The sequence below is a fragment of the Penaeus monodon genome, chromosome 6, assembly GCF_015228065.2.
Source record: "Penaeus monodon isolate SGIC_2016 chromosome 6, NSTDA_Pmon_1, whole genome shotgun sequence".
In the NCBI taxonomy this organism is placed as follows: domain Eukaryota; kingdom Metazoa; phylum Arthropoda; class Malacostraca; order Decapoda; family Penaeidae; genus Penaeus; species Penaeus monodon.
The window spans coordinates 12,037,627-12,049,446 of NC_051391.1; the positions used below are offsets into that span (position 1 = coordinate 12,037,627).

The following is an 11,820-nucleotide window of genomic DNA, read 5'->3' on the forward strand; positions in this document are numbered from 1 at the left end:
TCAAGGCTGCGGTGGCCGAATAGTTAGAGCGTCGAACTCAACACTGTCACGACGGCAATCTGAGTTCGAAGGTTCAAGTCACCGGCCGGCGCGTTATTCCCTTGGGCAAGGAACTTCACCTTGATTGCCTACCTAGCCCAAGTCAGTGCTGGTCCCAAGCCCGGATAAAATAGAGAGAATGATTACCTAAAAAGGTAACACCGGCACTCTCCGTGGAAAGGAACCGGGGACCCTAGCACGTACTCACTCCAAGAGCATCACAACATGAAAACTACAATTAAGTATCATGCTGTGACCACGGCGGCTCAGACATGAACCTACCGTTAAAAGAAGAAGAATGGAGTCTATATAACAAAAATATCCTAGTCTTGATTTACAAGAATAATGGCAAATAGAGACTTTAGCAAATAATAATACTGAAAATACAACATAGGTTCTTAGTATTACGAAGAAAAGGCAAGGGATGCTGGTATTGGGCATGAGCGGTTGCGCATGCTAGGGTGACGATATGAGCCCCCGGCAGTGGGGTTGGGCCACTATGAATACCACCCATAGGGAAAGGGTTAATCTGTATATATGAATTATCAATATTTTTTTGAAAACTACATGTACACACTTTATATAATTATTTTTAAGGATAGATAAACAGAAATCCTGTGGGATCATTTTTATTTCACAAAAAATCTAACATGTACTGGAAAAGAAGTTGGTATCAATAAAAAAGAAGATAAATTAAAACTAAAAAAAAAAAAAGAAAAAAAAAAAAAAAAAGGAGAAAAAAATATATATCTGTATATAACAAAACTAAAATAAGAGAACTTTATCCTCTATTAACCATGACTGAATTAACTTTCATCAATAAGGAGTATAAACTGTTAACTTTTAAAAACACGTATCTTTGTTAAATCTTCAAAACATTTCTACTTAATCTATTGTATTAGAAAATGGTGATAATAGATTCAGCCATGGCCTTTTTTTTAACTAGCTTAGATGGAAGTATAAAGCTCATGCTCAACTTCTTCAACTTCTCATATGCACTGTTTAGTATATGGTTCATATATATACCAACTTTGTCTAATGAAATGACTTTTTACAAACATCACTAAAAGAGAGCACTTTAGAATGAAAAGACTCCTTCAAAATAAACCCCCTGCATCAACCTCCCCAGTAATGCCCTTACTACCTCCTCTGGAAGTAAATCTTATCGCCTATCTTTCCTGTCACTTTTCCTCTCTTTATCCCTGCTCCTACTCCTGTCTCTTCTACGTTCTCTACTCCTGCTCCTCTCCCTTTTCCTCTCCTTACTTTTGCTCCTAACATTCTTTTTGTCCTTGTCTCTCTCCCTCTCCCTCTCTTTTTCTCTTTCCCTTCGTCTAACTGCATCCCTCTCCCTTTCCTTATCCCCTTCCTTAACTTTCAAGCCCTCCTTTTCCTTCCCTTTTGTGTCTTTATCTTTACCCTTTTCTTTTGCATCTCTCTTGCCCTTTTCCTCATCGCTTTGTGGCTCCTCCTTTATTTTTACATTCACTCCCTTCCCATGCTCTGAGGGGTCCTTCTTCTTTGATGTTTTCCTGCTCTTCTTCTCTCCCCCCTCTCCTTCACTGTCACTACTGCTTTCCCCACTTCTTGACTCCCGTCCTCTCCGCCTCACCTTTCTCTTCCTTCTCTCCTGGTCTGACTCAGAGTCACTGCCTGAGCTGGTGGTGGAGCTGGAGTCGCTCTCCGAGTCAGATGAAGACCCAGAGGATGACCCAGAGCTGGACGACGAGCTCTCCGAATCTGAGCTACCACTATCACTACTATCGCTGCTACTATCACTACTGCTGTCTTCACTACTGCTATTGTCAGATGAGCCCGAGTCATCACCCTTTTTCTTCTTTTTCTTTTCTTCACCTGCTTTCTTCTTCTTCCTTTTTTCAAGCTTCTTCTGTGCTTTCTGTGCTTTTGCCTTTTCATCCCTGCTATGTCTGGACTTGGATGAAGATTTTTTACCTACCTCTGCTTCCCCTTCCTTGTCATTCTTATCCTGTGTGTTTTTGCTCTCTGTGGGAGGTGGATCTTTCCCACTTGTTGGACTGCGGGACAAGGCGGATGGTTCATCATCTTTATTGTGGCTGCTGCTCTCCTCCATTCTCTCAGGTTCTTCTGTTTGGCCTTCCTGTTGCTCCTCCTCACTAGGTGCAGGACCTGCAGGGGGAGGGGAAGGTGGAGCAGTAGTGGCTGGAGGCTGTGGCAATATGGATGCTGGAGGTAAGGGGGGCATTTCGGTGGGGACGGAAGCCTCATCCACATCAGTCTTGTCAGCTGTGCTTGTGGGTGCCTTGTCAGGTTTCTCCTCCTTGACTTTCTTGAGTGCAGCCTCAGAGGCCTTGGGCCCTGATTCATCATCGTCGTCTTTCTCTATTTTGACATGCACAACAGTGGCCTCTAGCTCCGTCTCTTTATTGTAGAGGGTCTGTACTTCTCTGTTCTTGCCTGTGTCCCTGTTCTTTTCCCTCTCTGCTGTATCTCTGCTCTTCTCCTTTGACTTATCCCTCTCCCTCTCCTTGTCCCTCCCACCAATCCGGTCTTTCCCTTTATCTCTTTCCATCTCCCTATCTCTATCCTTCTCTCTAATTCTATCTTTCTCTTTACCCCTTTCCTTGTTCTTCCTATCCCTCTCCCCTTCCCTACTCTTTTCTTTCTCCCTATTGTGCCTATCCCTCTCTCTCTCCCTGCTCCCATCCCTTGGTTTACCTTCATTCTCCTTCTCACTATCATTGCCCTTACTCTCTCTCTCTAAACCTGATGTTCCTTCCTCTGACTGGCTAGCTACAATTTCTACCTTTCGAGCACCTTCTCCCCTGCCGTCGACCTGGACTACCATACGCTCAGTGTCGTCATCATCCTTACCTGACAGGTCTGCCTCACCATATACTAGCTCTCCCTCCTCAGCCTCGTAATCTAACAAATCTGTCAAGGGAAATATGGGAAGCTGGTTAGTATACACAAGCTTTTTAATATCAATAACATCAATGACAATCAGTAACCAACTATTAACCCACTGCATCTGGTTGCATCATGGCAATCACATCACCAAAAATTTGGGCTTATGTGAGCAGCTGTTCTGCTGGGTGGCTTCTTATAGGCCAGACACAAATGAGCACGTGTGCCCCTTGACCAGGATTTTTTCATGATGTGATGGTCCCATCATCCGGATCCAATGGGTTAATCGTCTTATCAACAATATTCATAAATATAAGATAATAATCCTTTGTACAGCAGACTGATTAAACTTACCAGGACAGTTATCAAGAGAGGTACTGACACCCCCCTCCCCCTGCCTGGCGACGGCTGAGCGGACCCCCCTGTGCACGTAGGTCTCCTCCTCCTCCTCCTCCCCCCCCTCTGCGCCATCCCTGCCCATCTCGCCCTGATCATCCTCCGCACGTGACCCTAGTATCTCCTCCAGCTCTTCCTTCATCCGGAGACGGTCCTCTTCGAGTTCCTCTGTAAATGATGATAAAAGTTTAAAATACAAAGAAAACATTCACTAGGATGATAAAGAGTCTAAAAATTAATAATAAATAATTTCTTAAAAAAAAAAAAACTATCAATCAAAAAAACATTTCATTAATAGTGAAATAAAGAGGGTTATGTCCATCAAATATAAAAAGGTCTACCTCACTCATAAAGCAAATATTTCAAAGATACCTCATATATTTAAGCTTTAACTTTTAGATAGAATTTGTAAGTGCCTTCTATATATGCATTAGAGGTGTGATTGTTTACCACCAAATTATTAGCAAGACACAGCATACACAAAGAAATATAAAATTTCTCTTCACAACATCCTGCAGGAATTACAAAAAAAATTCAAATGTACCTGAGAATTGATGACAAAGAATATTATAAAGATGGAGCAATGTATGGGAAAATTATAAATTACCATATAAATGTTTCCACAATATTTTTAAAATTGTAAATCTGCAAAATAATGGTATAATGGCACATGTACTTTTCACCAACAGCCCTATCAAACACAAAAAAAAAACCTTAGTGACTGCTTGACTGGAAAGGCATTCAATCTACACAAAAAGACCTTCTATACAAAAACCAATAAGAACATTCTTCAAATATTTCTCACTTGACTTGTAGTAACTACAGTAACAGCTCATGCACTTCTGATCACTTTAGATTCTAGCATAAAAGTCAAACTTACTCATGATGTTATCGTGTGAGGCTCGCACGAGGCTAGTGGTCTTGGCATTGTGGGTTCGAGGGATCCAAAAGATGGAGGGCGTCGACTTGGTTCTTATGAATCTGGTTAATTTCATCTGGTGTGCCTCCCACTGCTCATGCTGAAAGAGTTTATAGTACTGCTTAGTAACAGACAGGAAAATCCTTTGACTTAAACCTTCAGTGCTATATCCTATTGGCTAAGACATATAATCAATTTACTATCAATACAAATATATCTTATTTGAATGGAAATTCCATGTGTTTTCACATGCATTCTCATTTGCTCAAGCAAACATATATTAATGGTAGACTCACCTCCTTCACACGGGCCATCTTAACAGTGAGACGTTTGATCTGTGCCTTCCTCTCCTGCCTCTGGTTGATCAGCTCTAATCGCTCTCGGCGCAGCTCTTCCTTTTCCACACGACCCTTTTCTTCCAGCTTCCTCTCAATGGCAGCACGTTGTTCTTCCTATGTACAATATTAGGAATTAGTTTGTGTAACATTAATTTAACCTTTTTTCCTTTTCCACTTACATATTAACCCTTTATAGATGGTTCCCGTGTTCAGCCGTCATAACTAATTGCGTGGTCTATGGGGTTCGGCTATACACTCAGTGATGCGCTTGAGCACATGGTGTGGGACATTCCGCTACATGTAGCGGACTCCCAAGCCTAGTGGCTGGATGTTGCCAGAAATCACCAGAGTTTATGATGCTGATAGACTTCTGATACCCATCAGCATTGGGTTAAGGTACTGATTTGTCTCATGAATTCAAGACTATTGTAGGATTAGTTTTTTGAAAGGAATGAGAATTTCAGTGAGGAAGAGAGAACAATCAGTTGTATCATTTTTAAGATAACTCACCTTATCTTTCTGCTTTGCTTCATCATTCTTGAATCTCTTGAGAGTACCAAGTAGAGCACCAAACATGCGGCGGTTCCTAAGAAGTTACAAATGTCATTATATGAATATAATAATGCAACAGTAAGTTACATTGGTCTCCCACTATCATATAATACATTATCATATATTTTTTTTCTCTCTCTCTCTCTCTCTCAAAAAAAGAAAAAGAAAAATATATATATATATATATATATATTACCTGTCCCGAGAAGCTCTATCCTTGGTAAGCTCTGCTGCAGCTTCTGTGCGGGACTTCATGTCAGCCTGAGGGCGAGCCACAGACGAAGGCAGAGATGGCTGTTGGAGACAGGTATCAGTAACTACATCTTGCTCTATTCTCTACTTCATAATCAGTCAATAACTAATCCCATTGCACAAAATTCTCTGTCACAAACAAATTCACTACTAGACTTGTGACGAAAAAGAAAAAAGAAATGATGCATACCTTAGGCATCTTCTCATCCTCCTCAGCCACTTCCTGCACTCGTCTGCCTCGCATATCCCCATGGATTTCCGCCCGCAAGTCTCCCCTCAAGTCTGGAGTGGGACGGTGCTCCCCGCGAAAATCTCGGGGCTTCCCTCTGTGGTCAACATGCTGCTGATCTTGCACCACACCTCCCAGCCTGGAACAAAGCGAATTATGTCACACCTAGCCTGGAATGCAAAGTTCTTTTGTATTGCAGAATACCTTATGGCAGCTTTCCCCAACTTTTCTCTTTTGCAGCATCCCAGAATTAATTTCAAAGAGTTGGAGGAGCCCTACATGAAAATGATTTCCCTCTCTAAATAAAATCTAAGTAAATAAATGTGGGTGATTGGGGGACTTGCACCTGCACACCAGGAATCAGAGAAGCTCCTGGGAGGTGTGCATGTACTTGGGTTATTGACCTGTGGTTATGAAATCTATCCTGTACAACACCAGTTCAGTGAAGGCTGTTTCTCTGTAAAATATATCTGTATACCAAAGAATTTTCAGAGACTATGACCTTTATGGAAAGTAAAACAAAAAGCTGATAAATCAATTACTCAGAATCTATATGTGTGCAAGACTGACCCATAATTTCTAGCAACCTGGTGACCTCTAGTGGCATTTTACTGAGAAAGGCTGTCCTAGGGAGAGGAGGGAGACAGAACCAAGTGTCTTTTTATTAATTCAAGGAAATAAAAGTCGTCTTCTTCCTACCTGGCAAAGACCCCCCCTGGGGGTCTTCGCTTGGCTGGGGGCTCTTCATCTCTCCCACCAGAGGATAGGCGTACTCTCCGCTGCTCTCCACGCTGGCTGTGAGGTTTAAAAAAACATAGTGAAATACATGTTTAACCTATACAGAAGCTATATGATATATGTATTCATTATCAACATTCAGCATAATATATATTAATGCATTATATGATTACAATCCATATAATATAAATAGACTATTGATGTGAAAAGCTCAGCTGTAATTAGAAAGTAACTTGCTTGGCTTATGCAGATTTACTTTACCACTTTGTCTTGTAACAGATTTGCATTTTTTCTCATGTTGTATATACATGTTTCAAGAATACCAAGATAGTTTGAAACAGGTCACTCCACTCTGTCTTCATGAAAATCCTAATAGGTAACTTCTGAGCTAAGTCCCACCTCTTTGCCCTCATTCATTGCAATAAGCATTTCTTTTCTTTCTTTTCGACTAGGTCAAATTAAGGGGTAGAGCTAATAACATCAATACATTTAGCCAATGAGTGTGTTGTGAAATATCAGATAGCTAGATAAATAATTATATGTATAATTTACTTCATATTGTTATAATTACCACAGGTTAACAAAAATTCCCCCTTTTTTATTTACAATAACAGAGTTCCTTACCAGCCATTCAAATATTATAGTGAAAAAGTCAATTTAATTTTAGGGTTAAACAGACTAAATGGATGTGGAACTATCTGGTCATAAGTACCTTGAGAAATACAAAAGAGAGGTGGGGGCAGATATTTCCTCACAAAATCTTTTAGGCAGAGTGGTGCTCTCTCTCTTTGCAATCAACAAGTCACGAAGTTAGGTCACTTTCACCCTGGAAGTCTCTTCTTGGCACGTGTGTCTATGATTCTGGCTGTGGCATATATAATTTTCTGGTAAAAGATGCTAGAGGCACTTTAAGCCCACTATGGAATGCTGTAACCCTTCAATAACTGCAAACTGGGCCAAACAAGTAAATATAGTTCACACTACATATCACCCTTGCCTGTGGCAGGAATATTTCAATAGTAAATAAAATTTACCCATAACATAATACAGTGTTAGGTAATTCCTGTTGACAGGTTACAGGTAACTATATATTTATTCCATAATCAAATATCTATATAACATACATCATATTAGTTTAATAATGGTATGCAATAATATGCATATCTTGGTAAATGTTCAGAATACCTACACATGACCAATCACAAGAGTGTTGATGGATTCCTCTCTCTATTACCTATATATATAGAGAAATTATGCCACAGAAACCCCCCACAATATTGGCCCCAACCGCTGGGGAGGGTATGAGGGTATGGCACCAGTGAAATAGCAGGGTGAAATATGAATAATATACAGTGAATTGGTCAATATAGTCACACGGGTATTTGTTACCGAGAGCAGTGATACATTCTATTCTTTTATATAAGGCAGCAGCAGCTGTACCTGTCCAAGAGGTCGGTGGTTTGCTGCTGCCCAGGCACGAGAAGTTGCAACTGTCGCCTGCAGGTTACCGCTGTGGCTGGGCACCACGGCGGATAAGGACTAGGTTCAGCCGAGTCAGCACCAGCTGACACACGTGAGCGAGTCGGCATTGAGTCGACACAGGCCAAGCTCCCCTCATGGCATAGCCCGGGTGAGGCTAAGCTTTGCATATCGGACTTATCCTTAGCTGTACCTGGTGTTGTTTATGACTTACTTGTGCAATATAAGATGGCAGTGTCCATTTCCCTCTATCTCTGTGGGTCATTTTCTGTAACATTAATTGTCACATGCCTGGGGTTGTGCCCCACAATCCATGCCCTGTGCAGGAAAGAATCCAAAACGTACATGTAGCAGGATACAGCCTAGGTCGGTTTCAGCACCGCGCGTTCTTGTATGTTGGTCGTATGCTCTATCACGCTGTGAATACTTGGAGGTTTTTAGTCTGCTAGGCAGGGGTTGGGGGTCGGCAGCCCCCAAAGGAGGGTCGCAGGAGGCTGTGCCCCTGCAGTGGACAATACAGTGATGTACTGTTTCTACTCTATCTTTTCCCCTTGCAACTTCCCTGATACTTTTCTTCCCCTGCTATCAGGCTCAAGTATGTGAGGATTTGGGGAAGACTCCACGGCATAGGTCCAACATAAAAGGGCAGTAGAGGCGTAGAGGAATCCATCACTACGGCCACTCATCACGTTCAGTCGTGCGCAGGCGTTGTAGACAATGACCACCGCCTTCCCACTGCCCTTCCTCGCGCGTCCGTACCGCGAGGGCCGACCCATCACTAGCATGGCCCCCGGACCCCGGTTCCCACGACCCCCTCGGGGAATAAGGCTTCGCGTCAACCGCAGCCGCTGCCTCCAAGCATCACCCAAACTGCCTGAGAAGTTGTGAATCCTGTCTGCCAACATCCTTAAGCCACAGACGAGAGAGAGAGAGAGAAAAAAAAACTCTCTCCGTCAGGCAGTCCTCCCCAAAGCGTCATAAAGAAATGCGATTGTTTTCATTTCCCGCAGACAATTTGACTGCTTGATCTCCTAAGGCTCGTGATTCCGTCGCATTTCTCCGGCAAGACGAGCTCCCGGGATGCCTGCAAGAACTGCCAAAAGCCGCGAGCGAATCGGAGAGAAACGAAGCGACACAAAACGCATTTGCAGATTTTTTTTTTGGTCATTTTAACGCGTCTTTTTCGTCTCAAACAAACCAACGCTCGTGAAATCTGACAAATGGGAACATCGTTTGGGTAACGCCCATTGGTTATAAGAGTCAGCACTTGATTCTGCTCTTTAAAATATATAAAATAACATTGAAAAAAAAAAAAAAATCAATTAAAAACACGCTTGGCATGACGCCACTCCTTCCCTCACGTGACGGTTCCCTCGCACTTTGCGGCCCTTCTTTTTCACCCAGACTTACTTCGGGTCATTAAAATCCCTGCCTGTTAACTTCCTCAAGTTCTCATCGACGCCTTTCAGGTCCTGCTTCGCCCTCTCTATTTCCGTTTCTATGGCGTCGACGAGCGAGGTTCCCGTCACGCCCGGCGCCATCTTGCTCTCTGGGCCGTAGGTCAGGCTCGCGTAACCGTGTTTCATGGGCGGTTCTTTTCCTTGTTTCGGTTTTCGTCTGGTTGATATGTGTTGTTGTATTATGTTTTCGATGTTTTTTTGGAGGATTGTTTTGTATTTTTAGGGTTCAATTTTTTTTTTTACTCTGAAAGATTAGAGAGATTGAGTAATGGATATCTATTGGCGCTTTTATTTTGCGTTTGGCATTTTTAAGTATTGCATTTTGCGATTATATTTTGTCAGAGAGTCTTGTTTCTCAGTGTTTTATTTATTATGTTGGAAGATATGATAACTTTGAAAGAAGAATGCCAAGCGTCATGTCAAATTCGCACACTGGAATATCTTTAAATATCTGTTTCCACAACTTTATTTTCATTTTTTTTTTTGCCACTGAAGTTCTTTTCTTATATATATTGAAAAGAACTGTAAAAATAGTCACAGCGATATGCTTTATATTCTACCTCTTAAGGGATTTCAGACGGGTTGTGAATTTAAATTTCACTTATGCAAATTGGATTTAGGCTCGTAGGCCTGCTTTCAAAGGTGTGATGCTTCCCATGACAAAATCTACGGCCAGTGTGAGATCCGTAATCATAAATATTCATGGTCACTTTTCAATAAAATTCTATGCAATTTCCTTTATCGCCAAGTTTCAAATTTTCAATATAAAAAAAATACTGTTATTAATCAGATAACATAAGCATTATCTCTATATTATTATCATTGTTATTATCATAGTTTTTATTATTATTATCAATGTTATTATCAACATTATGGTGGTATTGGGGATTATTATCATTAGTATGATTATCATTATTATTGTTATTGTTAACATTGTTATTATCATTATTATTTTCATCATTAGATTATTATATTTTATCATCGTTCTTCTTATCATTATTATCTTTATCAAAATTGATAACAATATCAATAAGAATAATAATTCTTTCATTATTTATATGATTATTATTATTACTACTACTACTGTTATCATTATTGTCATTATTATTATCATTATTATGATTATCATTATTACTACTATTATCATTACTACTACTACTATCATTATTATCATTATTATTATTATTGTTATTACTATTATCATTATCACCATTATTATTGTTATCATTTTTGTTAGCATTTTTATTATTATCAGTATTATCATAATCATTATTGTTATTATCATTATTATTATTATTGTCATTGTTATTATTATGATTATATCATCATTATCACAATTATTTTTATCATCATCATTATGATTATTACTATTATTATTTTCATTATTATTATTGTTAATTGTTATAATAATTAATTATTATTACTTATTATTATTATCATTATTATTACTACTATCATTTTTATTATCACTATCATCATTATTACTATTATTATCAATATTATTATTATTGATCCGTATGCATTGTGACATACAGAAAAGGTATGACTGAGAATGAATATCTTCACCATACAAGAGATGCATTTAACCAGTTTAGAATATATCTTTGTCAGAAATTCACGAAGCACAAATATTTCTGCCGAAGATAAATTCGTTACCGACTAAATACATTTTTTTGTATTGTATTGTATTCATTCTCATCCATTTTCATTATTATTATTATTATTATTATTATTATTATTATTATTATTACTTTTATTTTGTTATTGTTATCATTATTTTTCTTGTTATTATTATCGTTTTTGCAATGATTATTATTATTCTTACTACTATTGTCATTATGATCACCATAAGATTTATTATCATTATGATCATTGTTACTATTAATATCACCATCCATTTTATTATCATTCTAATCATTATTGTAATTATCATCATTACTATTATCATTATTATTATGATTATTATTGCTAATATTATTATCATTTTCATTCTTGTTATCATTAATATTATCACTATCATTATCATCATTACTACAATCGTTATTACTAGTATTAGCATTAATATCATTATCATTGTTATTATCATTATTAGTATTAGTATTAACAGTATTATAATTACTGTTATTATCATTATTATTATTATTAGCAGTAGTACCATTATTACCATTATTATTATTGTCATTATCATTGATATTATTACTTTCATTATTACTATCTTTATCATTATCGTTCTCGTCATTATCTTTATTATCATTATAATAGTAATTATTATTATTATTGTTGTTATTATCATCAACATCATCATATTACTTTTATTATTATTGCCATTATCCTTATCATTTTCATTACTATTGTTATTGTTATCATTATTATTGTTGTTATCATAATCATTATTGCAATTATTATTGTGATTATCATGATCATCGTTAATATTATTATCATTATTCTCACTATCATGATCATCATCATTATTATTATTATATTACTAGTGTTATTATCATCATCATCATAATTATCATTATTAACGTTATT

At 38.4% G+C, this 11,820-nt stretch overlaps 1 protein-coding gene across 1 annotated transcript; it reads right to left on the bottom strand.

Moving 5' to 3' along the window:
* Positions 1 to 652: 652 nt before the first annotated feature.
* Positions 653 to 9,429, bottom strand: LOC119574215 (pinin-like). Its single transcript, XM_037921366.1, has 9 exons — positions 9,239 to 9,429; positions 6,311 to 6,406; positions 5,573 to 5,750; positions 5,327 to 5,424; positions 5,089 to 5,164; positions 4,537 to 4,692; positions 4,202 to 4,340; positions 3,280 to 3,489; positions 653 to 2,952 (listed from the first exon to the last, which is right to left on the bottom strand). The coding sequence occupies exons 1-9, from the start codon at positions 9,412 to 9,414 to the stop codon at positions 1,202 to 1,204; spliced, it is 2,880 nt and encodes a 959-aa protein (XP_037777294.1). The 5' UTR covers positions 9,415 to 9,429; the 3' UTR covers positions 653 to 1,201.
* Positions 9,430 to 11,820: the final 2,391 nt, after the last annotated feature.

What these genes read in the sequence shown, in the direction of transcription:
- LOC119574215 (XM_037921366.1), bottom strand. Translation starts at nt 9,414, where the DNA reads ATGAAACACGGTTACGCGAGCCTGACCTACGGCCCAGAGAGCAAGATG. An exon ending in AGGGATTTTAATGACCCGAA is followed by an intron (nt 6,407 to 9,238) that starts GTAAGTCTGGGT and finishes TAAACCTCACAG; the next exon opens with CCAGCGTGGAGAGCAGCGGA. An exon ending in CTCTCTTGATAACTGTCCTG is followed by an intron (nt 2,953 to 3,279) that starts GTAAGTTTAATC and finishes TTCCCTTGACAG; the next exon opens with ATTTGTTAGATTACGAGGCT.